At 41.3% G+C, this 27,145-nt stretch overlaps 1 protein-coding gene across 1 annotated transcript; it reads left to right on the forward strand.

The window, feature by feature from the left end:
• Positions 1 to 3,091: 3,091 nt before the first annotated feature.
• FEM1C (fem-1 homolog C) lies at positions 3,092 to 27,145 on the forward strand. Its single transcript, XM_087742207.1, has 3 exons — positions 3,092 to 3,229; positions 3,844 to 4,573; positions 19,225 to 27,145. Exons 2-3 carry the CDS (start codon positions 4,030 to 4,032, stop codon positions 20,532 to 20,534), a joined length of 1,854 nt encoding a protein of 617 aa, XP_087598333.1. The 5' UTR covers positions 3,092 to 3,229; positions 3,844 to 4,029; the 3' UTR covers positions 20,535 to 27,145.

A 27,145-nucleotide genomic window follows, 5' to 3' on the forward strand; every position in this document is an offset into this window, starting at 1 on the left:
CACTGACTGGGGCTGTACCAGGACCTGTGGCTCTCGGTACCCCTCTGGAGCCAGGTACCACTGAGCAAGTGCCACCTCCGCAGGGCAGCATGGAAGTGTGAAACATGTACAATAGTGGTCAGGATGCAGCCGCATTGTCAGACCTCCCTAAGTCCACTCATGTCCTGAGAATGGCCTTTATAAAATACAAATACAATTAAATTATTGTTGAAGACATATGTATATTGAGGTATGAAAGAGAAGGATGGCAGCAGGGCACTTGGAGAAGTATAAGTCCTGTCAAATTTTCTTTAATAATTTATTTCTCTGCTTAATCCATAGACGCCTACACCTAGTGACTCTAAGGCAGATTTCTGAAATATCAAAGCAGACCTATTATTTGCCACAGGAGACAGAGATTTTTATTTAAAGAAGAAGGCCGGTGGTCTGGCTGGCTGTGTGCCTCGCAGCTGTGTGCCAGGGTTCATCTTCTGCCGTGGTCCAGGCGGGAGCTCTCTGCAGAATCCGTTCCCATTCCCTTCTGGCCTGCCTGCCCCATTTTCTGCCCATGGACCCTGACCCGGGACCCTGGCCTAATTCAGAGCTGTGAGGGAGTGGGGAAATGCCTGTGTTTGACATCTGTAGAAGCACTGCTGCAACTGCTACTTTACAGACAACCATGAAGCTCTGTAGTTTGCAGGTCCATCAGCACTGGCTGCGCTGCCTGCCACCCGCCCTGAAAACTCCAGGGGCTGAAGGGGAAAGGTCTGTCAGGTTATCATCTCCATGTTCCCTCCCACACAGAACTGTTCCCTACAGTACCTTATTTATATGTGATATGATTTGCACAGGCCAGTCGCAAATGACTCTGTCAATGAGCTCCCACAACTTCTAAATGATTTTTCTGGCTTGACAGGGCCTCCCTACCAGGACATTATTTTTGATGCTAAGCATGCGCTCTCCTCCCTTAATTTTCTTCCCAATTGCTGTTGACTAAAGCTTGTAAAACTCTTCAAATAAGTCCTCCGTTCCACTCACATCTCTTGAAAAAGTTCTCTTTTCTTCTTACCCCTACTTACTTCTAATTTAACATTTACAAACAGTTACATTTTTTAATCTCTCCCCATAAATTAATACCACAAGCCCCTTAATCATTTTGATTGCTCTTCTCTAAATCCCCATCAGTTTGTTTTCATTTTTCTGGTTCTGAGGTTTGCAGACAAAGCAATTGGCAGCTTCCTTGCCAGCACAGGGTACAAAGGGACAAATGACAACCCAGGCCGTGATATATTGCTTTTGGACATAAAATTGCAAATTGTACTGTTTTCTCTTTTTTTTGTTGTTTTTTTTTGGGGGGGGGGGTGTTGTATTGGGTTTGTGTGACAAGGTTTTGGTAGTAGGGGGGTCACAGGGGTGGCTTCTGTGAGAAGCTGCCAGAAGCTTCCCCCATGTCTGACAGAGCCAATGCCAGTCGGCTCCAAGATGGACCCACCGCTGGCGAAGGCTGAGCCCATCAGCGATGGTGGTAGTGCCTCTGGGATAACGTATTTAAGAAGGAGTAAAAAAAGCTGCGCAGCATCTGGGGGAGAGGAGTGAGAATAGGTGAGAGGAACAACCCTGCAGACACCAAGGTCAGTGAAGGAGGAGGAGGAGGAGGTGCTCCAGGTGCCGGAGCACAGATTCCTCCGCAGCCCATGGTGAAGACCATGGTGAGGCAGGCTGTCCCCCTGCAGCCCATGAAGGTCCACGGTGGAGCAGATACCCACCTGCAGCCCATGGAGGACTCCACACCAGAGCAGGTAGATGCCCGAAAGAGGCTGTGACCCCGTGGGAAGCCCGTGCTGGAGCAGGCTCCTGGCAGGACCTGTGGACCCGTGGAGAGAGGAGCCCACGCTGGAGCAGGTTTGCTGGCAGGACTCATGACCCCATGGGGGGCCCACGCTGGAGCAGTCTGTTCCTGAAGGACTGCACCCCATGGGCAGGACACACGCTGGAGCAGTTCATGAAGAACTGCAGCCCGTGGGAAGGACTCACATTGGAGAAGTTCACAGAAGACTGTCTCCCATGGGAGGGACCCCACGTTGGAGCAGAGAAAGAGTGTGAGGAGTCCTCCCCCTGAGGAGGAAGGAGCGGCAGAGACAACGTGTGATGAACTGGCCACATTTCCAATCCCCCTGTGCCACTGGAGGGAGGAGGTAGAGGATTCTGGAGTGAAGTTTAGCCTGGGAAGAGTGGAGGGTGGGAGGAAGGTGTTTTAAGATTTGATTTTTATTTTCTCATTACCTTACTCTGACTTGATTGGTAATAAATTAAAGTAATTTCCTCAAGTCTGTTTTGCCCGTTACATTGATTGGTGAGTGATCCCTCTCTGTCCTTACGTCAACCTAGGAGCCTTTTTTTAATCTTTTCTCCCCCCGTCCAGCTGAGGAGGGCAGTGATAGTGTGGCTTTGGTGGGCACCTGGCGTCCAGTCAGGGTCAGCCCACCACAGGGGTCTGCTAGACTGCACTGCAAATTGATGTCCCAATTACTGCCCATTAGCGCCCGTGAGTCTTCTTCAAGTTTGTTTCTGCACATGTTGCCACTCCTTTCTCAGGCTTGCAGATAATATACTTGGCTGTGACAGAACTTACATTCCCTGGCTCGGGTGCAGCTTTTTTAGGATTTTTCTCCTCTTTTATTATTACACAAATAAACCACACGTTACATAGCAAGCCACGTGCAACGTCAGAAAAAGCAAATTTTACACCAAACAGCGACGTTGTCCCTAGCCAGAGCACCCTCTGCGCTGCAAAAATCGGACATTGCAGCCCAGATGTATTAATTAATGAGGCATATTCACGGCACCTTTTGCCGCCGCGGGCACAACCCGCTGCCACCCGCGGGACCCGCCGCCGCCCCCGCCGCCCACTCGCGCTATAGCGGGGTGCGGCGCGGGAGGGGGGAGGGCGCCCTCGCCCGCCCCCTAGCGGCCAACCGCCGCCCTCGCCGCCGCCCTTGAGCGGCGGCGTAGTCCCGCCCCCAGCCCCGCTGCGACTGGCTGGCGGGCGCCCGCGCCCTTTTCTGATTGGTCCCGACCGCGCCCAGGAGGCTGCGCCGCGCCGCGCCCGGGGCGCAGGGCCGGTTCTTGGGTGGCGGGGGCCGGCTGTCATGGAGGAGCTGGACGGGGCGCGGGGGGCGGCGGCGGCGGCGGCGGGCGCTTCCCTGTGAGGCCGGCTGCGGCGGGAGGGGGCCGGTAGCGCCCCGGGAAGGTAATCCGCGGCTCGGCGGCCCTTTCTAGCCGGCTCCCGGCGGGCGGGGAGGCCGGGGCGGCCGTGGGGGAGCCGGGAGCGGGTTTGGCCCCCTGAGGGGAGGGAGGGTGGGGGAGGGGGCTCGCTTTGAGGGGCGGCGGCGGGCCTGCGGGCGGGCTGCGGGTGGTCGTCAGGGAAAGAGCAGGCTCCGGCCCTCCTTACCGCCCGAGGCTCGGCCAAAGCGCGGCGGCCGGGGCGTGCGTCGCCTGCCCCGCCTGGCTGTCCCCCGTGGGGTGCGTGTCTGCGGGGACCGGGCGGCGGCGGCGGGGGGGGCTCTTCCCTTAGGCTACGCCTCAAAAGAAGTCGGGGGTACGGCTCGTAACGCTGTGAGGGAGGAGGGGATTTTTCTGCGGCTGGTATGGATAACGCTGGTGTGACACCCCCCGCACACCCCCCCCCCCCTCCGGCAGCTTTCCTCAGGGGCAGCGCGCAGCCCGGGGGGGTCCCGGGGAGGGCAGCTGGACGCCGGTGTGCCACAGCAGCGCGTTATTTGGGTATAGACATAGAAAAATACAGTTGTGGTTACTTGTTTGCCAAGTAGGAGGTGAAAACATCCAGAATTCTTTCTCTTGCAGATTTATCACAAGCACAGCCTGTGCTTTGTCAGGACCCTCTTCAGAGTCTCCATGTTGTCCCACCTAGATGAAACTGATCTGAGAAGCAGCTGGGGACGTTCTGTTTGGGCTGTGTGTTTCCAGTAAGCTTTTGACTTTGAAAAAGGCAGGCGTGTATCCGTCAGGCAGCAGAGAGGTACAGACTAAATGGATCTAAAGACAGCAGTGTTCAATGCAGCTCGTGATGGCAAGCTGCGGCTCCTTTCCAAGTTACTGGCAAGCAAAACAAGAGAAGAGGTAGCCCTACTGATGTCAGAGAAAACCAATGGTGCCACACCACTTCTGATGGCAGCTCGTTATGGTCACCTTGACATGGTGGAATACTTGTTGGACCATTGCTCTGCATCGATAGAAGTTGGTGGTTCGGTGAATTTTGATGGTGAGACCATTGAAGGGGCTCCGCCATTATGGGCAGCATCGGCGGCTGGCCATTTGAAGGTGGTTCAGTGTCTGTTAGATCATGGTGCATCTGTGAACAATACAACTCTGACAAATTCAACGCCGCTTAGAGCTGCCTGTTTTGATGGTCACCTGGAAATAGTAAAATACCTTGTGGAGCACAAAGCAGACCTGGAAGTATCAAACCGTCATGGGCATACGTGCTTAATGATCTCATGTTACAAAGGCCACAAAGAAATTGCGCAGTATTTACTTGAAAAAGGAGCTGATGTTAATAGAAAAAGTGTTAAAGGTAAGTTAATTTTTTCACTTTCCGTGTGGTAAGTAGAGGTAAAGTTAAATTTACCCTTCTTCAGGAGGCTGACATCCAAAAATATTCTTCCGGTCTCATAAAGTGGATGACCAAGAGATAAAGTGTATTTAGCTATGTTTTTACTGGTCTTTTTTAACATAATTCATTGTTAATGTGGGTTATATAATTTCATTCTAAATTGATACATTTTAATCTTAAACCCCTAATTCTTAAAAAGACTTAGTCATATGAAATGTCACATTTATGCATGTGCGAAAAGCTAATAAACTTGCTGAGAACTCCTCTTTGCAGTAGGCTGGTGTAGCAACATATTCAAATGTATGAGCATCTATTCTTGTTTTTCATACTGTTTCTTAACAAACCAAATATGCTGTACATAAAACTGACCTGTGCCAATGAAGCTAGTACAAGGAAAGATGCACAAAGGAGAAAAATTCTTTTCTACATTGGAAATGAATAACCACTTTGTTCTTCACCCTCCTCTCCCTCCAAATTCTTGAATAATTTTGGACCTTTTTTCAGTGTTAGTAAACAAAAGCGTGTATTAGGGTTAAAGAAATGAAGCTGCAGGTGACTGTGATCTCAACAGAAGGAATTCCAGTGGTGCACAGATCACGAAGGACACCTCATTGCCCCTGTTTACAATCACCCTGGTGTTATCATTCAACGTGAAGATTTCTGTCGTTTTTGCTGTGATTGTAGTTATGTGGACCTCTTGGTTGAATCACTGACTTCTTTATTATATCTCAGGCTAGTTTGTGGGTGTGACATTTGCCTGAAAAGCATACCAGTTATTTCAGGTTACAGTTAATTTTTAGCTCACTGAGCCAAGATTCTGTTTCAGCAGCTTATTTTTATATATATATAAAAAACTAATCTGCAATAAACCTTTTTTGTAGCATAATACTTCCACTGCTTGTTTCTGGCTAATTACATTTGTAAGAGTATACTATACTTTACAGTTATTTCTCGTAAAGTATACTTTGTGTCTAGATTATTGTATGATAACTGGTAAATGCCAGATATGAGAGTAATCTTTGGAAAAGCTGTTTGGTTAAATATGCCTTTTTTCAGCAAATCATGCAGATATGTGGGTTTAATGTAAAGAAAGCTAAACTACAGATTTGTCATAGAGGTGGGCAGAGCAAAATAAATCTTCCTTTGTAAGGATTTAAGGTTGCTTATGAATCATCATGGACTTGTGATAGGATAAAAATGTCATTTTTTTCTAGACAGGGTTCTTGGAATAACAAGCTAAATATAAAGTGTGTATTGTTTTTTAGTTTTAAACCTATCTCTTTATATAATAGGTATGAGCAGAGCAGCGCTGTTAAATATCTGATGTAAGAGGGAAAAAGATGTATCTGTGCAGCTCTTTTTCTCCCTCATTTTGTGTTGGTGGAGTAGGCTTTACTTTACTCGTCCTTATTATTCACTTTACTAGTGCCTTAGTGTTATTTGTCCTTGTTTAAATGACTGAGCGGCAGCCACGCACTCCTGAGGATTTTCTCAGTGCTCTCAGTTTCTTTATTATCTTAATTCCTTCCTCTCTCTGCTTCCTTTAGTTTCTGTGTGACTTGCAACTAGGCACATGAGCAAAGGTTCATAAGGTATAACTGGTCCTTATTTAAATAAAACTTTAAGAAAAGTTGGATTGGATATGTTTCTAGCTCATTAAAATTTATTTTATACTTTGAACTGCCATGTGTACAAATGGATGTGTGTACGTAATACCTATTGGTCAAGTATGTGGAATATGTTTTTGTATATGGAAATCCCCTTTGATAGGACACGAGCATACTTTTTGGCATCTTAAAGCAGTCTGAGCTCTGAAATTATTTAATAAGCAGTGGTGAGGTAAAGGAAGAGAGAAAGAAAGTACTATAAACACTGAAAGTGAAAGTCAACAGTGGAAAGGCAGAAGACATGAGCAAAACTGGTAGCCCTAAGTATTGCAACAGTATGGGTACTACAGTGACTGAGGCTCAACAACTAAGCTTCTGAGCTTTGTTTTGCAGGAATGCTCAGTAGCTATTAATTTCAAAATTAGTATTTCCAACAGGATTCATTCTACATTGTCATGTTCCACCTCAAAGTCTCTGTGTATTATTTTCAGTTTCTGCTCCTCCCTGCTGTGTACTGAACAGAGTGTCTGTGCTTGTAGTAGGGAGATAGAGAGAACTTGAGCATTCTGCTCTTGAGTAGCAAAAGTTGTTGCTATCCTTGTATCTGAACTCTTTTTAGATAGGCCCCTTCCTGGGCCATGTATGGAGAAGCCTACTGTTCTGTGAAAGATGTAAAAGCTTTAGCTACTGCAAATTTTGCTGCATTTAAAATTACAGCGCTCCTTATAAGAACAAAACTATGTAACTTCAGTAGAGGTGCTGTTGTGGGAGATTGCTGTAGATTCTTTTCCCGATATTATTCTTAAAACCATGGCGGGGGCGGAGGGCAGAATTACGCGATCTATTGCTTGTATTTTTCCACTGGATTTTCATAATGCAAGGTAGAACTTTTATTCATATTTTAAAACCCAGGAAAATCTAGAGCTGGGAAAGATATGAAAATGTTTTCAAGTGTTGACGGTTCCAGGGAAAAATCCAAATACTTTGAGGTGAGAAGTTCACAGGCATCTAAGAGTCAGTGTGACAACTGAGGCAGGGTATGAAAGAGCAGGTGAAAACATGCAGTGAAATCCTGCTTCTAAAATACAGGCAGAATCCTGCAACTGTGTTTTGGACTATGGAAATTCAGAATGCAGAGGTTCTTGAAAGATAGTTGTGGAAGTGCAGAAGTACAGCTAGGAAATTATTAAGATGTTCATAAAGACTTCAGCGTCTGAGTCGGATAAGATGCTACACCGAGGTGAAGCGTAGGTCTGGCACTGTCTCACAGGAGATGGTGCTGAAGAAGGAGATAACGCTGTTTAGGGCAGATAAGTGCTATACTGTGAAAGGTGGCCAATGGTTCTGAATTTAAAGTATGAGCCTTTAGTTGTCTTTGTTTCTACTGTTTTGCAGATCTGAACTTCCACAGTTTCCCCGAACTTTTATGAAGCACATAGGCAAGACAAATGTAAAAAAAAATTTTTTTTTTTTGAAAATGTTTTATGCTACATGAACAGTGTTAGTGAGGGGGGGGAAGTGATACCTGGGGTAAGAAGGGTGGTTTTTTTTCTTTTAGAATTGTAGAAAACAGCAAAGATACCTGTAGATAGCTTTTTTTTTTTTCCTTGTAGAAATGCAAAAAGCAGCCAAAGCAGCACTTACAAAGTGACTTAATTCGCCACTGTCTTCCTGATTCATAGGCTTCTCCTGTGTATTACTCCTGGTTTAAGAAGCTGCAGATTAAAAATAACAAAGCTTAATAAGTTTCACTGGTATATAATACTATCTCAAATGGTAAGTTGGTTGTTTTTTTTTTAAAAAAAAAAACAACAAACCAACAAAAAACCTGTGTTAAAACATAAAGATCTTAAAGCTTTTCTGCAGCTCTTAAAAGGAGCAACAGTGTGGATAATGCTAGAGTAGCAGAAACCTGAGTTTTTTCAGGAGGAGGTAGAACCCTAGAACTAAACCTCAAGTGAAGCGGAGACCTAGCTTTGTGCTGGATGAGGATGTTCTGTGTGTTGGCTGCATGCAGTTTTCTGTTCTGCTGCATTGCGAAGCCTGCCAGTGATTTGTTGTTAAGAGTGGTGCTCCCTTACCACATTCAGAATAGACCTCTGGATTCAATACAGTGTTTCACTGATGCGTTTCTCTGCACAGTCTTCGTTTGGCTGCTATGTGTAGGGAGGGAGATGCTTGCTCTTGTGATTCAAGTGGTAGCAGTCTTTGGGCCTTTAAAATACAGATTTGGGCTCTCTTGGGGATATACCTGGGGCTGTGTTTGTTGGATTTTACATTTAAAATAAAATATTTCATATAATTGCCCTAATTTGCACGCAGATCATTTTAAAGGGATCTTATACTTCTATTCCAAGTCTAGACAGGACACTTAGATCTTGCATTTTGAAAATTGGCAATGCACATATTGATAATTTGTGTTATGCTTCATCCTCTTCCACCACACTTGCTGCAATGATGGAGATTCATTCCCTTCCTTTCTGCAATTAATGAGTTAAGTTATAGATAAAGTACACAGGTGCTGATAGCCAGGGCGGTCTGGATGTAATGTTGAAGGAAATAAGGACTGTTTTCCAAAATATCTACTTGAAAGGCAGATACTTTCTGAACATGGCTTGTAAGTCTTTCCGTTGCTCAGCTGCTTGGTGTGTGGTTTCTTTCTCTTCAAGGTGATATTCGTGGTTTTTACTAATGGTCTTCGCTAACTCTGTCCCTCTTCTGTTGTTAGCAGACTCATCTGCTAGCCAAAAGACTAATTTTTCTCCTCCTGAATATTAGAAAATTTCATAAGAACTGCTGGACTAGGCGTTCCTTTAGGTGTTTCTTGAGATCTGCAAAGGAATGTTTTGTTGCAAGCCCTGATTCTTTGTTGTTTATGATCCTCCATACTACCATAGCAGTTGGAGGGACTCATGTGTTTTGAAAATGCAAAATAACACTATGATTCAAAATCTTGTTGTTCGTAAATTCCATTGGCACAGTGTTTGATTAGAATAGCTTTGTAAAATAACATGAAGGACAAAGCTTGTTGACTTCGCTTCCTCGTTTTGAAAAGTATGAAAGCATACAGACCTCAATCCCTATGGGTACGGTATCAAGGTCATGCATATAGTAGTACTATATCAAGGGCTAGTGCTACTTCAGTATTGTCATTTGTGTAGGATACTGGAAAGTGTAACATTCAAACCTGCTGGTAAGGGGAAAAAAAATCTTCTACATGGGCTTGGCAGACCCACGAATAGGGGGATTAGAGAGATTCACTCTTTGCTCTATGATCAGTGTGGTTTAGTAGGTGTTAAAATAATTAATTTTCTCTTGCAGTAAACATTAAGGAGTCTGACAGGTTTTTTCTCTTCAGAGGTTTTTTTGTCTTGTCTGCTTGCCGAGATTCATTTTGGATGGGGGAAACGCCAAACAAAAAAACAAAACAAAGCCCCCCCCCCCCTTTTTTTTCCTCTTCTTTTTTCCCCCTTGTGAATAAACCCTTGCTCTAAAAGTGTTCTGTGTCCTTTTTTTTTTGCTTGTTTTTTCTTTTTTTTTTCCTTTTTTGGTCGGTATTACATGGCACAGTGCACTGCATTTTGTAGATATTTTGTGTGTGACGCTATGTGGAAACTGAACTTCAGTAGGATTGTCTGTAAATGAAATAAGGAAGATACCGTTTAAAAGAATAATTTCTTGAATTTCAACTAAAAAGGAGTTTATGTTGAAATTTAAATTATTAACAGCATGCTTTTTATTGGTAATCTTGATAATACAAGTTCTTGTGAAGTACTTCAGTGAGCAAGTGAGCAATTATTCCGTTACAGAATATGGAAACTAGATTAAAATAACTTGTTGAGATTAGCATTTCTTTGCAATTTTTACTTAATTTCTTCTTAAAGGGAAGATATACCTTTAGTTTTCCTTTGTCATGCATAGTAAGCGTAGAAATGTATTTTTCTGCAGTTTTCTTGTGTGCTGTTCATGTTTGTATGTATGTAGCAATACATTTTTTTAAATCAGTAAAACTCTTGGAAGACTTAATTACTTCAAGTGCTCTGTTAGAAAAAAATCAACGTTATGTGAACAACTTCACTTTATAAAAGTGATTGATTTCATCTGTAAGGCTGCAAAAATGAATACATTTGGTTAATTTTACATACTGCTGAGTCATTTAAATTAAATCTTATGTTTAAAGATCTTGGATATGAAATCAGATTGATACTAAATTTTAATGTGAGTTTTACTAACCAGAAATTTGATCAAGCATTTTCTAAGTATTAGGAAGTGGATTCACTTAATTCGTTGCAAATCAAGTCAAATCACTTTCTGTGTCATTGCTTCATTTTCTTTCATTCCCGTGTCACAAGCTACCAGTCTATTTTGGGAATTATTTGCTTCTGACATAGAAAGACATGGCCTCATTATGAATTTGAATGCCCACCCCCCACTCTGATAAGCTTTTGGTAGCACTGGATAATTAAAGAATTAGTTCTGTGATATGTGCAGTGTTTGTGTAATGTTCATACCACTTTTAATAGAGGACGGTGACAAAAGACTAAAACATGAAGCTATGGTGCCAACTGACCATACCTTTTTCCTTACTTTGTTTTTTGCAAGATTTGGAAGGACTGGAGGTGGGGTTATTCCATATCTTTGTTGCTGTTTTTAATTAGAGGAAGTTACTAGGTAATGTGAATAATAAAGTTTTATACAGATGGAAACTGTTTGTAGGCAGTACTAGCAATACAGTATAGTGGCACTCACTTTCTAGCAGAGAAGTACTGTGGCTACCAAAACACTTCCAGTTCAATTTTGTTTCTCTGCAAGAGCAGTGAGTCTTTCATGTTGTTCTAATATTAGCTATCTTTTACATGTGATTACATTCCTCCAGATCTTTTTTGAATTAAAAATGGATTCAGAAAATTTAATGAAACCTATTTTTAAATAATCATTCACACCTTTAAAAAAATATTGTGATTTGACCAACATCTTCACGTCTGTCCCTTGGAAAACTGCTTATCAAAGAGAATGACTTTCAAATTACTTTTACTTATTTTCAGCCTTTTTAACACAGCAGGAGATATAATGTTGACTTTTAGTTTGTTAATGAATAAATAATGTTACAAAAATTGAATTAGCTGCTGAATTGTGTTCAGCCACTGTTTATTCCTATCGCTATAGACAACAGAGTGTTTTTGAAACAGATGAGTTAATTCACAGAATAATGGTTGATTTGCCATACACTTGAACTGTTCAATTCCTGGCCAACATGCGGAACGTAGACTTTGAATCAGATGTTAAGGCCACTGCCATGTTTTCTTTCAAGTTCTTCCTCAGATGTAACACTTGATACTTGCTAGGTGTAGGTGGCTGGTAATCTCGTTATTTCTTAAGGCTGGGGTTTATGTTTTTTCAAGTTGGCAGCTCTCAGCCATCTGTCTACTGGTGCCCACTTCTAGTGTATGGAAACTTGTTTTTTTACAATGTGTCCTTCCCACTGCTGTACCTGTACCATCCAGTCAAACGTCAGTGAGGTGCAGCCACTAAAAATTAATGCTGATGGCCTTCCTTTATTGATTTGCACATGGCTTAAAATAACTGTGGTTATTTTAACTCTAAGGGCTACTACAATATAAGCAGCTAAAAAATTACGCTACTTCTGATATGCTGTCAGTAACAGCTTTTTAAGCTTAAGTCAGTAATTGTAATACAGCTAAAAAAACCAATTTTTTTTAAAGGAAGGACATCCAGCTGGACAGAATAGTGAAATTCCTTGGAGTCTTAAGCGTATTTCCACATGTTCTGCATAGCTGCATTGTAAATTAGTGACATACAGACTCTTGAATTGCACCTGAATTTACCCAGACAACGGCCAAGCTTAATTTGTCTGGATTTTTTCAGTGTTAATGTGTCATAGCATATATGCCTGGCAATTGATAAAAGAGTGTCAAGAGCAGCATCATATGGTGATGGATCTACAATGTGTAATATGAATAGCTGCCATTGATCCTATTGTCAAAATGAGAAAAATGTGTATTAATAGTTGTGAAGCAATAATAAGAACTTTGGAGTTACTAATACCTGTTTGTCTATTTGTCTTTATGCTTTTATGTTATGACTTTTTAAATATCTATAAAATATTGACTTGAAGGTAGAAAATACATGCCAATTCCAGTGTTTCAGAGCTCTGCTGTGAGGGACAGTATATGGACTAGAATACACCCTGAAATGGCTGTATAAGCTGGTGGCTCAGCCAACACCCAGATGTGTCTGGTTTTGCCTTCATCACTGAGTGCAGAAGTGCAGATGTTCTGAGGGACCAGCCAGTCTTTCATTCTGGATTGTCTGATGTAGTTGCGTTTTAACTAGGCTTTGTCTAGGAGAGCAAGAAGACTTATAATGTATGTGTGTTGGCAAGTTTGTGTATTTGTCTGTTTTTGACACCTCTCCATCTTAGGAATTTAAAGGTCTCATGCTCCTCAATATTGAGGTATCGACAGTTTTCGGTGATGTGCGATAAGGACAGAGGGAATTACAGCTAAGAAACTATGCATGTGAAATTTGCCAAACTTCACCTATTCTTGGTTAAATCTGTGTTCCTGTGATTGGAAATTTTGTTGGTCTTGGTAGAGACTGTAGTGTGGCCAGACCTATAACTGACTTAACGCTCTCTATTAATGATAAAAATTGCATAAGTTATTAGAGATTGAAAATGACTTGCCATTGTATGAACTGATTTAGCTTTGTGAATCTTGATCTAACAGATAATTTCAGGTGCCAGTTTGTGTTGGGCTGTCTTCCCCAGCTTACTTGTTAGTAAATGAGAATAAAATCACTGGCCACTATTCAGAAATGTTTCAGGAAAGGAATATTTTGCAATTTAAGTTCACTGTCTGTTAACAAAACAATCTGATATTTTCTGTGTTTTTTTATATAAGTTTGGCACACTTAAAATACTGGTTGGGGTGACAAAAGATGTTCATAACTCTGCTATAATTGCAGAAACCTGTTAAACTTGAGTCATAAGCTTTTGGAAATAACTTTTTACACATCTTTTGTATGAATTTGATTAGTGTGTCAGCTGAATTTTGGTATCTAGTGAGCCTGGGCTGAGACTCAGTTTGTCCCGAATAACTGACATTCTTTCTTATTGCTGTTCTTCTGGTTGCTGGAATTGAGAGCAACAAAGAGGCCTTGAAATGTCCTGTCAGTTCTTCTTCAGATGGTCCACAAACAAGTTTGAGGAAGAAGCAGCAGACCAATTTACACATAAAGTTTTGAGAAGTGAAAGATTAGAAGAGAAAGAGTGAGAAGGGGATGATTGGGATACTAGTGGGGAAACCAAAGCAAAATGTCTAGTGCCCATAGAAAATTTTCATCTAAACAGACCTTGAGTCTCTGTATACTTCTTTTTCTGCATGCCAAAACTTGCAAAAGTGTTGGATGAACATTTTCTTGTCTTGGTGGCTTGTCAACAGAAGATAAAAGCAAGCTACTGTGTGATAACCTGCTAATTTAAAATGCAGAATAGAGGTCTACATTGTGGATCTAAGGTACCTGGTTCTGCTGGCGACAAGCAGGTACTGAATTTAGCAGACAGTCATTATGGTTTGACCAGATATTTCTGAATTTTGCTTTTGTGTTTTTTCTTCAACTTTATATCCTCTTACTGTGTCTCGTTAGAAAGAAGACAAGCATGCTATGAGGTCATCCATGTAAGCTGGAAGACGTCAAAATTATTTGTATAGAACTACATAAGGTTCTTATAATTGAAATGAAAATGGAACAAATTTTCTATTTCCAAAGTGTATTTAATGAGTATGAATCTTTTTTCCTTATATACATGTACTAAATGTTTTGCTTTTGAATTTATCGTATTTTAGACAGTGTAAACAATACGTTCTTGGCAGAAAGAATGTATTAGCGGGAAGACTTTACCTCCATTTTAGTTTTAATGTATTTCTATACAGTATTCAGCTTTTAAGACAGATATCAGTCACGCTTTTGATTTGAGTTTCATTAGCTAAATACTCTAGTATAAAGAGTGAAATGAACATTCTAGAGATTAGAGTCTGGGGAAAAAAAAAGTTAAAGCGTATGAAGATAAATAGAAGCTGTTTAGATCAGTAGACTATATATCTGCAAATACACACTTATCCCAGATGTGAGCTGCAGATTTCAAGACTACTGCTTTGTTTCCTAACCCACCGTAGCTGTTAGAGAATAGAAATACAACAGCAAAGTGCACTGTAAATTGCTGTCTTGTTGGCATTAAAAAATAGCCTACCAAAAATGCAATTAAGGAAGTTTCAGGAAACTTCTCTCTCTTAACTTTGAAAAGGCAAATCTGATGACTATGAATGGGCAGAGAACCCTTAGAAAAGAAAGTCTTATTTGTAAATGTGGAAACTTGCTGACAGTGTAACAGAAACTGATGACCTGATGGGCAGTTAACTGCAATTTGCAGGGCTAATGATGACAGAAATTTTAGTTGAGGGGGGGGATTTTTACATGAGCTTTCTGTTAATAATTTGCATATTAATTTAGTGGGAGGCTGAAAAGTTACTATGCCTGAATTTGTAGTATGTATAATATATTATCAAGAGCAAAGTAGATTTAAATTGTGTAGTTTTAAAAGCAGTCAACCACGTAAGAGACTTTGTTATGTTGGGAGAGGACCAGGACCGTTTGTCTCCCTCTTTTTCCTTCTCCTTCAGTGAAGTGCTCATATTTAAAATTAAGCATAATTTTCATCTAGTTGAAGCCTAATAGTTAAATATTTAACTGTGGTGTCCAATGCTTGCTCTCTAATTTTCTGTGAATAGAGTTTTCAAACAGGTGGCACTAGTGCTTACTAGAAATTTCCCCACATGGTGTTTGAACTGGAGTGCCTTTAAATAAAAGACTGTGCAATGTCATGCTGATGAGAAATAATGTGCATGTAAATGATAAGACACTTATAAGATAGATGGCTGCATGTTGTGTGTTGAGGACATTTTTTTCTTCTTGCCTTTGGGAATCCTAACTAGAGGAGCAGAGGGATTAATGTGGGACTTCAGGATAAAGACGTAAGAAAGTATTAAGAATAGTTTGGCTGGGTATATACATGTGCTCGACAAAATATCCAGCTCCCTCAGAATATATTAGCAGTCTCAAAGGCCCCAGCTGAGATGAAGGGCCTGTTGTGATGGATTGTATTTTGCGTCGTGTACAATTAGTGCCTCAAAACATGTAAATCAAAAGGACTGGCAGACAGAGAGAGGAAGAGGTATAGTGTAGGGGCAAACAAAGCCAATTTTGAGGTAGCCCAGCTTTAATTTTCATACAGATCTCATTATTTCTTAATCATTGCTGGAGATAGAGGGCAAGGGAAGAAGGGAGAAGTTTGCGTTTCATACTTGAAAGCAGATACAAAACCCCGAATAGAATAGGTTATTTCAGTTGGAAGGGACCTACAACAATCATCTAGTCCAACTGCCTGACCACTTCAGGCCTGACCAAAAGTTAAATCAAATTGTGAAGGGCCTTTTAAACACTGACAGGCTTGGGGCATCAGCCACCTCTCTAGGAAGCCTGTTCCAGTGTTTGACCACAGGCTCAGTAAAGAAATGCTTCCTAATGTCAAGTCTGACCCTCCCCTGACACAGCTTTGAACCATTCCCAGGCATGCTGTCACTGGATCCCAGGGAGAAGAGCTCAGCACCTCCCTCTCCACTTCCCCTCCTCAGGAAGCTGTAGAGAGCAATGAGGTGGCCCCTCAGCCTCCTTTTCTCCAAACTAGTGACACCCAGAGTCCTTAGCCGCTCATCACAGGACATGTCTTCCAGACCTCCCACCAGCTTTGTTGCCCTCCTCTGGACGCATTCATAGAATCATAGAATTGTCAAGGTTGGAAAAGACCCTTAAGATCATTGAGTCCAACCGTCAACCTATCACTGCCAAGTCCATCTATACCATGTCCTCGAGCACCACATCTATCTGTTCTTTAAATACCTTCAGGGATGGAGACTCAACCACTTCCCTGGGCAGCCTGTTCCAATGCTTGACCACCCATTCGGTGAAGAAGTTTTTCCTAATGTCTAACTTAAACCTCCCCTCGCGCAGCTTGAGGCCGTTTCCTCTCGTTCTATCACTCGTTACTAGGGAGAAGAGGCCGACTCCCACCTTGCTACAACCTCCTTTCAGGTAGTTGTAGAGAGCAATAAGGTCTTCCCTCCTTCTCCTTCTCAACCCCAGTACCTTCAGCCGCTCCTGATAAGACTTGTGCTCTAGACCCTTCACCAACTTCGTTGCCCTCCTCTGGACACGCTCCAGCACCTCAATGTCCTTCTTGTAGTGAGGGGCCCAAAACTGAACACAGTACTCGAGGTGCGGCCTCACCAGTGCCGAGTACAGGGGCACTATCACCTCCCTGGTCCTGCTGGCCACACTATTCCTGATACAAGCCAGGATGCCATTGGCCCTCTTGGCCACCTGAGCACACTGCTGGCTCATGTTCAGGCAGCTGTCAACCAACACCCCCAGGTCCTTTTCTTCCAGGCAGCTCTCTAGCCACTCCTCCCCCAGCCTGCAGCGTTGCATGGGGTTGTTGTGACCCAAGTGCAGGAGCTGGCACTTAGCCTTGTTGAATCTCATGCAGTTGGCCCTGGCCCATCGGTCCAGCCTGTCCAGGTCCCTCTGTAGGGCCTTCCTGCCCTCCAGCAGATCGACACTTCCACCCACCTTGGTGTCATCTGCAAACTTACTGAGGGTGCACTCGATCCCCTCATCCAGATCATCAATGAAGATGTTGAACGGGACCGGCCTCAACACTGAGCCCTGGGGAACACCACTCGTGACCGGCCGCCAACTGGATTTGGCTCCATTCACCACTACTCTCTGGGCTCGGCTGTCCAGCCAGTTTTTAACCCAGTGTAGAGTGCACCCATCCAAGCTGTGAGCAGCCAGCTTCTCCAGGAGAATGCTGTGGGAGACTGTGTCAAAGGCCTTACTAAAGTCCAAGTAGACAACATCCACAACCTTCCCCTCATCCACTAAGCGGGTCACCTTGTCACAGAAGGAGACCAGGTTAGTGAAACAGGATCTCCCTTTCATAAACCCATGCTGGCTGGGCCTGAAAGGACCTTCACAACCTTCTTAAATTGTGGAGCCCAGAACTGCACACAACACTCAAGGTGAGGCCTCACCAATGCTAAATACAGCAGGATAACCACCTCTCTTGACTGGCTGGCTGTGCTGTGTGTGATGCTCCCCAGGATGTTGTTTGCCCTCTTGGCTGCCAGGGCACACTGCTGACTGATGTTGAGCCTGCTGTCAGCCAGCACCCCCAGATCCCTTTCTGCAGGGCTGCTCTCCAGTCACTCCTCTCCCAATTCATACTTGTGTCCAGTGTTACTTCATCCCGGGTACAGAGTCCAGAATTTGTTCTTGTTAAATTTCATCCCATTGATCATTGCCCAATGCTCCAATCTATCTAGATCCCTCTGCAAGGCCTCTTGTCCCTTGAGAGGGTCAACAGGACCTCTCAGTTTAGTATCATCAGCAAACTTGCTAATGGTGCATTCAACTCTGCATCCAGATCATTGACAAATATATTGAAAAGAACTGGCCCCAGGATTGAGCCCTGAGGAACACCACCGGTGACTGGTCGCCAGCCAGATGTTACCCCATTCACTACAACCTTTTGAGCTCTGCCCTTCAGCCAGTTCTTCAACCAGCACACTGTGAACCTGCTCATCCTGCAGCTGGACAACTTGTCCAGAAGGATGCTTTGAGGAACAGTAACAAAAGCCTTACTAAAATCCAGAAAAAGTACATCCCCTTCTTCCACTAAGCAGGTGACCTTATCATAGAAGGATATCAGATCAGTTAAACAGGACTTTCCCTTTGTGAACCCATGTTGCCTGTGCCTGATGATTGCATTGTTCTTTAAATGCATTTCAGTAGCACCCGGTATGATCTTCTCCATAATTTTTCCAGGAACTGAGGTTAGACTAACAGGTCTGTAGTTCCCTGGGTCTTCCCTCATGCTCTTCCTATAAATTGGAATAACATTGACTAGCTTCTAGTCAGCAGGGACCTCGTCAGACTCCCAAGACCTTTGGTAGGTGATCAAGAGGGGTCCTGCCATAACATCCTCTAGCTCCTTCAGTACCCTGGGATGAATCCCATCAGGCCCCATGGTCTTGTGAACATTCAGCTGATACGGCTGGTCCCTTACAATTTCAGTGTCCACAAATGGAAAGTTGCTGTTCCCGCACTCGTGGTCCTCCGACTTAAGGGACCAGGCAGCCCAAGGTATCTGTATTACTATAGACAGAGGCAAAAAAAGCACTGAATGCCTCCGCTTTTTCTTCATCCCTGTTAGTCAGGTGACCATCTTCAACAAGTGTTGGTCTGATGTTTTCTTTAGGCCTCTTGCTATTAACATACTTTAAAAAGCCCTTCTTGTTGTCTGACACAACACTGGCCAGTTTCAACTCTAATTGAGCTTTGGCCTTTTGTGTCTTCTCCCTGCATATATGAACCACAGCTCTGTAATCTTCCTGCGAAGCCTGACCTTGCTTTCAGAGAGTGTACAATTTCTTTTTCTTCTTGAGATCCACGAGGAGTTCCCTGTTCAGCCAAGCTGGTCTTTTGTCCCGCTTCCTTGACTTTCGACACAATGGTATTGCCCATTCCTGTGCTTTTATGTAGTGGAGAATTCTGTTTTAATTCTGTTTTTTTGAATAATGAGACAGAAAAGGTCCTTAAAACCTGTTTAATTCCTTCAGGCAATAATATTAAGTATTTTGATTTGTATAACTGCCTGGCAGCTTTGATATTTAATCAAATCTTGAATATTTTGACTTGTCATCTAAGCCTTTCATAGTCCATAGGTGTCAAAACAACTATTTTTTTAACTATTAATGTTTGGCTTTTTAAAACTATTTTTTAAGTAATTTTTTTTAACTATTAGTGTGTGTGGGTTTGGACTATAATTTGATTACGATTTGTATAATTGTGTTTCTTCTCTTGCAGGAAACACCGCATTACATGACTGTGCGGAATCTGGAAGTCTGGAGATCATGAAGATGCTTCTCAAGTATTGTGCTAAAATGGAAAAAGATGGTTATGGAATGACTCCTCTTCTGTCAGCTAGTGTGACAGGCCACACAAATATCGTGGACTTTCTGACCCAGCATGTACAGACCAGTAAGGCTGAGCGCATAAATGCTCTGGAACTTCTAGGAGCAACATTCGTGGACAAAAAGAGAGATCTGCTTGGTGCTTTGAAATACTGGAAGCGAGCTATGGAAATGAGATACAGTGATAGGACTAATATCCTGAGCAAACCTGTGCCACAAACACTAATTATGGCGTATGATTATGCTAAAGAGGTAAACAGCTCAGAAGAGCTAGAAAATCTTATTGCAGACCCTGATGAAATGAGAATGCAAGCACTATTAATTAGAGAACGTATTCTTGGCCCGTCTCACCCAGATACATCCTACTATATTAGGTACAGAGGTGCTGTCTATGCAGACTCTGGAAACTTCAAGCGTTGCATCAACTTATGGAAATATGCCTTGGACATGCAGCAGAGCAATCTTGATCCGCTGAGCCCTATGACAGCCAGCAGTTTATTGTCATTTGCTGAACTTTTCTCCTTCATGCTGCAGGACAGGGCAAAAGGCCTGCTAGGCACTACTGTCACATTTGATGATCTCATGGGTATACTGTGCAAAAGTGTTCTTGAAATAGAACGGGCCATGAAACAAACCCAGTGTCCTCCTGATCCAATACAGCTGAACAAAGCCCTTTCCATCATTTTGCATTTAATTTGCTTGTTGGAGAAAGTACCTTGCAGCTCAGAACAGGAGCATTTTAAGAAACAGACTATTTACAAGTTTCTTAAGCTTCAGCCTAGAGGGAAGAATAACTTCAGTCCACTTCACCTTGCTGTTGACAATAATACTACATGTGTGGGTCGCTACCCAGTTTGTAAATTCCCCTCTCTACAAGTTACTGCTATCCTGGTGGAATGTGGTGCTGATGTAAATGTCAGAGACTCTGATAACAACAGTCCGTTACACATTGCTGCACTGAACAACCATCCAGACATCATGAATCTTCTTATCAAGTCAGGTTCACACTTTGATGCCACAAACTCGCATAAACAAACTGCTAGTGATTTGCTGGATGAGAAGGAAATAGCAAAAAATTTAATCCAGCCCATAAATCATACTACGTTGCAGTGTCTTGCTGCTCGTGTAATAGTAAATCATAAGATATACTACACAGGGCACATCCCTGAAAAACTAGAGAACTTTGTTTTGCTCCATAGATGATAGTGTGGAGTCCCAGAGTACTGTTTTTGAAGCACGACTTGGTGACGATATTTTCCTTGAGCACTGTTGTGATACACCAGCGTTCCCTTAGCTTGCTCCATCTTGCTCTCATTGGCTAAAGTGTTGTTAGCATCAGGTCTGCAGAGTTGGTTATCCAGTATTTAATATGAATATGCCATATAATATATTTTGTGGATTATTTAGAAATGTAATGCCATATTTAGACTCTTAAAATTGTCTGCCAAAGGCTTGTCTGTTCTGGTCTTATTTGCCTGTTGGGTGTTTGGGACTGAGTTGAGTATTTTCCACTGATGTCTTTTTACTATAACTGTTATGTGGATTTTATACCGTTGGAAGGTCATCTTTTTTTTGGTTTTGCTTGAGCATTTCTACTCTTCCTCTATTCTTTTTCTATGGACTCATTGCTAAACTGTAGAAGTTGTATGGACTTGTTAACATTTGCAACTACCATAAGTGCTTTTATCTTCTCTATGCACTGGCTTAAACATGACTGTTGTGTGTGAGCATATTTCTATGCAGCACTTGGCCAATTTCAACTTAAATGCCAATTTTGTTTTGCAGTTTGTTTGGAGCTCTTTTGAGAATGCTGTCTTCATAGCATGATGAATTTTGGAGTTACTTATCAGCTCTCCAAACTTGGGTTTGACTTTTTTGACTGCTGTAATTGAGGTTGCTTTCCTTATGATCCTCTGGAAATTTGTTCTAAATTTGGGAGAAGAGAATCTCGCTTTTTCTCATCGTAGTCCACTTGAACTTTAAATCTGAAAATCGTTTTATTGCATCGTGCAGTTAGGGGAAGAGTCCACATTATGTACAACTGACACCTTCCCCTTTGCACTAATGTCTTGCTTGTGCTGGTTATGTGACTAGATGTGAAGTTTGCTCTAAGTTTAACCTCAAACTTAATGATACGCTTTAATGAGAAATAGATCAAATGTATGCTGTAGTTTAAAATTTACAAATCAACTTTAGCTACAAAAGAAACTAAAGCATGTTGGTGGCATGATGCTTATCAGTCCAGATCTAGACATCATCTAATATAGTAAGTGGCTGTATGCCAGGGTATTGGAAGTTCTATAGCAGTGTCCTTTTTTCTTCATTTTAACTATCTTTATAAATACTTGCATGGATTTTTCATCTCTACTGTGTCAGCTGTATTTAACAAAAAGCCGAAGTTCTGTTGTGTATATAGCTCCTGATTAAAATACCTATTTTTATAATATTTGCACAACAGCTTAGCTTTTACAACAGAAAGGGCTCTTTTGACTTGATAAGAAATCTATCAATGAAGATCATAAATGTGAGTGCGATTCAGGTAATTAATATAATTCAGCACTTTACTGTTGATTAATAGTAGAATTTATTATGGCGCATTAGCCCTGCAAATGTCTTAAAGTGAAATTCATTTCTGTTGGATAGAATACAGTTTTCTTCCGAGTTTAGTGGTCTAGCATATTGGATATTTTTGACTTGATGTTTCATTTCAGTGGTGGGCAGTAAGTGTACCTATGGGGTTCTTGCTCCAGAAATTCAACAAGTTGATTTAGGCCTTTGTCAGTGATAGAGATATTTAGAAGCCAAATTAATTAGATAAAGGTAAGGTTGTTCTAGGAGGGTCTTTCTTAATACTTTATTTTTATCTTTTAAGCTAATGTCAGAACATTTTTGTTGTTTGTGAATTAATTTGAGGAAGAACGTGTCTTGGGAGCATATAAGAATAGTTCTTCCTTGCTTTGGGGATGTTTTGGCGTTCCTGTTAGTGTACAGCCTGGTGCCTACTAGCTTAGCCATTCTTAGGAAAAAAATGGGGATGTTTTTAAACAAAGGTATGTTGACAGTAGTGCTGTTTGTGTATTGCCACTTTCAGACTCTGTATATTGAAGCAACTTTCACCTGTTTGTCCCATGCCTTGTCTACATTGTAGGAAATGATGAGAATGAGGAAACCCTGTTAATTTCTCATGCAAATGCACAGAAGTAAAATTATATTCAATTGGCTGAATTTCTCTGATTTGTAATGATTAAAACACATGCCACACAAGTTGTCATTTGTGAGAACATGTAGTTTGATTTTTGAATTCTTTTTTTTTTTTTTTTAATTTTTATGCTTTTCTACTACTCTGTCAGTAGGGATAATCAACAAATCACACCATGCTAGAAATGATCCACATTATACTTCAGGTCATAAAAATAATTTTTCTATAGATCACAGGGAACAGGTTTTTTAGATTTTTAGAGTTTTATACTCTGGAATCTGTACTGCTCTTTAGTGTTTTTAGTTTGAATTTCTGTCTTTATAACTGTCAAATATCCTGTTTAAAATTAGTTGGGACATTATTAATCCAGAAATATAATCTAAAAAATGTTGATTGTTAGCAAATTTTTGAATGGTAAACATTCTCAAAAGAGAAAGCACATCACTATTAGGGATGTGTAAATCTAGTGAAAATTGCTACAAGGAAGGCTCATTCTGTTAGCTACTCTTTAAAAACAAACCAATTCAATAGGACATACTGATTAATTGTATGTAGTTCTGTCTAAATATCTACCAATGTGCATCAGTCCTAAAGACTATCACCTCCATGCAGAATTTAATTTTTCACGGTGATGAGGCTATCTGCTGAACTCTTACCTTGACAGATACTTGGACTTAGGTGTCCAGGCAGATGAGTTCATGCATTTAATACCACTCCGCATTTAGCCCCATATGTTTACATTACCCTGTTCAATTTCTCTTAATTTTAAAACAAATTGGTACAGAGCCTGTGCTGGGTAATGTGTTAGGGATTAGTTCACAATTTGCTGATGGGGAGGGAGGGCTGGAACAGCAGGCCCTGTCTGAGATGCATGTACCGCTAAGGCCTGTGCTAATGAGTAGTAGCGGTTTCGCCCCCTTGGCCCCTGATTCAAACCAGTTTTGTCTCCACTTCTGTATAGACACCAACTTTCTGGACCAGACTTTTTTTTTTTGTTGTTGTTACACTTGTTGCTCTTCAGAGGTGGGAATAAGTTTATTTTAGTGAAACATGTTGATGCTAAATGCAGTAGTGTTGCTAGCTGGACTCAAACTGTGGTAAGGACAAGGAACTAAGGAGCATTCAGAACACAAAGAATTGTTTTATTTTTGTCATATTTTTTAACTCATTCTTTTCCTGTTCTTCTCTTTTCTTCCTCTTTGGGCTTTTTTTCTGATGAAATGTACAGCTTCTGAGCTACCAATGCAGAAAAATGTTGAGAAGACTGCGGAAAAAATCATATGTCCTGCAGGAGTAAAACAGGTTTTAAAATTGATAAAAGAGTTTACAGGTGTGGCTCCCTAGAGACAAAGACACTGATACCTCTTTGCTTGTTGAGACCTCTGAAGTTGTATTTTTGGGGGTAGGGGATAAATGCTCAAAGCGGTTTTTCTTCTAATCATCTTGGGTTTCAACTGAAATACTTCAGCCAGGAAGATGAAGAGTATTCTCATAAAAAAAAAAAAAATGAAATGCTTTTCTTACCAAATTCTAAAATTGTATTCCTATTTTTGTATCACTTATGCTGGTAACAAGATTCCAGCTGTCTGTGGTTTCTCTGTTCTGTTTGTTAAGTGCAGTGTAAAGACACTTTCTGAAATGCAAGGCAACAGTGTGGTTAGTTTTCCTTATACACTTTACAACAGTCCCTGGATAGGAAGTAATTTTGTGTATTTCCTAAGTTCCCAAAGAGCTCTCTTTTAACAACTGTTTTGCAACTGGTTAAAATTAACCTCTTTCCATTTTTACAAAACACTACTTTAAAAAAGGAATAGAGTGCTATAGAAAAATCCTTACAGAGGATTTATAAAAAGATAAAAACCTTACGAGGAAAAAATGTGCCTCTCCTCAGTTTTATATCAGCTGCAAGATGACAGTGGCAGGATACGACTGCTCTTGAAATAGCTTCCTCATGCTTTGAAATATAGAGTAGAATGCCTGTTATACTCTAAAATGTTGACAAACATGAGTAAGTAGACTAAACACTAATTTACTGATTTCTATCTTCCGTGACTACAGTGAAGTCAACTGGTATTTAATGCTTCAAAGTAATTTTTGGGGAAGTTGATGGGAGACATACTAGATGGCCCATATCTCTGGGCTTTGAGTGCGAAAGTAACTGTTGACCCCTCAGTGAGGGCAGAATGAAAAGTTATCATTGGTTTGGTCTTAACTAACATTATATTTGTGTTCCATTCTATCACAAAGACTTCCTATGCAGGGCTAGCTCCGTGTATGGAAATATTGCAGTTTCTTTTTTACGTGAAGTAATTCAGCTTTAACAGTAATGTAAAAAAGGAATAACAAGCATATTTCTCTGCTCTGACTCTCTTTAGGCTCCAAATGCAGATTACATTAAAAATATGTTTTGGAGAACACCTGTCTGAGTCTATATATCTGTTTCCTTTAGGGTTACTGCAATACTGGTTGGTAAGCCACTTTTTCTGTTGAGTATAAATAGTTAAATGTGAATGCTGCAGCTTTAGACGTCGATCTTCATGTCATTAAGAATTGTACCTTAAGCAAAATGTTATGTTTTATTCTCTTTCCTTCTGTGAAATGGTGGTCCAGCCAAGCCTTTAAATTCTTCAGCGAGTAATAGTAGAGAAAAGGCTTAAACTGGATGATACAGGAGGCATTATTTCCCAGATTCTAGAAAATGCAGTTACTTATGCTATTAACACTGTGAAAACATAGTAGTTTTAGTTTATAGCATAAAAGTAGTTAGCAAGGCTTGGTAAGAAGTAAGCAACAGACACTTTTTCAAGAAAGTTGCACAAATTAATTTTCTCCTTAAAGCTTTTTGAAGGCTCTTCCCTATTGCATGGACAATTTTAAAAAGTAGAGGAATACAATACTCCAAGGGTGAGAGGAGTATGAGAAGACCCTTATTCAAGGCAGCTAGAGAATGAAAGACTTTGAAGAACATTGCCATTGTAATTTCAAAAGACCTTTATACTTTAGGCGCAGTAGTCACAATCCTATACTTAAAGGCAGTGTACACTTCAGAGAGCTGGAATTTTAGATTTAGGCCTAATCAGTAACAAACAGCATCAACAAATAAGAGGTTCTGGATGAGGAAAACTGATCCAGAGCTTTCACAGTAAGATAATTGTCACACAGATGGCTTTAATGAATTGAATATAGATTCTCTTACTTAGAAAAGGGAAGAACCGGAAAGGATCATTTACATCATTATTCATCCCTCTGCAGTTGCAGATGATGAAAGATGTTTTCGTCTGGAAGTGTCTGCTGGTTACCTAAGCTGTATACCCATGCAAAAATGCTTCTTGGCAGTAGCAAATGCCGGCTTTCAGTTGAAGACCAAAACTCACTGTACAATGTAGCATGGGAAGAGGGCAAAAGAGGCCAAGTGTATGGTGTGTTACTCTGGCAAGGCAGTACATTTTTCTGTTTCCCACATAATACTGAGAGGGCCATATACCATCCACAGTGAAAGGCAGAAAGCCCTTCCCTCTCCCACCTAATCAAAGCCTTACCTTGCAATTGATCTCCAACATTCAGAAAAATTGAGGAGAGAGTTTCTATACTCAGAAGTTATGGACAACGATATTCAATTATGCACAAAGGAGGAAAAAGAATTGCTTTCTGATCCCTACAGGTGCCCAACAGAAGAAGTGCAAGGCTATGATGTAAGTGGCAACCACATCTCCCATTGTAAGACATGTGGGTTCCTATCTGAAGTTCAAAGGGTTGCTTTTGTCATAGCTCCTGAAGATTTATCAAGTCATAAGTTCCTTGCCAAATTTCTCTTTAGAAGGCTATTTGGAACTCCAGTCCTTCAATAATTAGGAACTTAATCCCCATTTGATATTTATTTTTTCACAGTTTTGTGTGTTTGATCTTTTCATAGTTTCAGCACTTGTCTGTCCTGCAGAGTTATCCTCTCTCAACCTTCATGTGGTTAGGCTAAACTAACCAAACAAAAAAAACCACAAGCTGTAAGGATGAGCAAAGAACAGAGAATAATCCAGAGTCGAGTAAGCTGAGCTAATGGTTCAGTTCTCCCTTTTCCCCTCCCTTGCTTGTATGTTACCAAACGAAAAAAGGGAATCACTGATTCACTAAACATTTTTTGCTGCTGAACCTGCAATTTAACTTGCCAATTCTTTTCTTGTTACAATGGGAGGGGTTTTTTTTTTTTACAGTAAACAGTCGATTGTTTTCTCTTCAGATACTTTAGCTTGTATTGACCTATTCTAATTTTTGTTGGATGCTATTTTGTTCTATTCACACACAGCATAATTCCAACTGGAAAGTGAGGCAAACCATTCAGTGAATGAGCCAGTGGATTGTTTTTTTATTTCCATCCCCTCGTTTCAGAATGGTAAACTTGCTTTTCCTCCTTTTCTTTCTTTTTGCATATGTGGCTACCAGGCTCACACTATACTTTTATTTGCTAGCCTGTAAGACAGAGTCTTCCTAAGCTGCCTGTGCTCTTTATCATGCCTTTCTTTTGCCTCACGCACCAAATGGGAACTCCAGGGAGCTGCAAAAATAAAATAAAAAAAATTAAAAAACAACCAAACAAAAAAACCCAGGGCCTACTGTAAAA

This window comes from Nipponia nippon, unplaced genomic scaffold, assembly GCF_047370975.1.
Source record: "Nipponia nippon isolate SJK-2023a ecotype South Korea unplaced genomic scaffold, ASM4737097v1 scaffold_8, whole genome shotgun sequence".
Taxonomy (NCBI): domain Eukaryota; kingdom Metazoa; phylum Chordata; class Aves; order Pelecaniformes; family Threskiornithidae; genus Nipponia; species Nipponia nippon.

Excerpts from the sequence above, each read along its gene's own strand:
- FEM1C (XM_087742207.1), top strand. The coding sequence starts at position 4,030 with ATGGATCTAAAGACAGCAGTGTTCAATGCAGCTCGTGATGGCAAGCTG. Across the intron at positions 4,574-19,224 it reads TAATAGAAAAAGTGTTAAAG|GAAACACCGCATTACATGAC; the intron begins GTAAGTTAATTT and ends CTTCTCTTGCAG.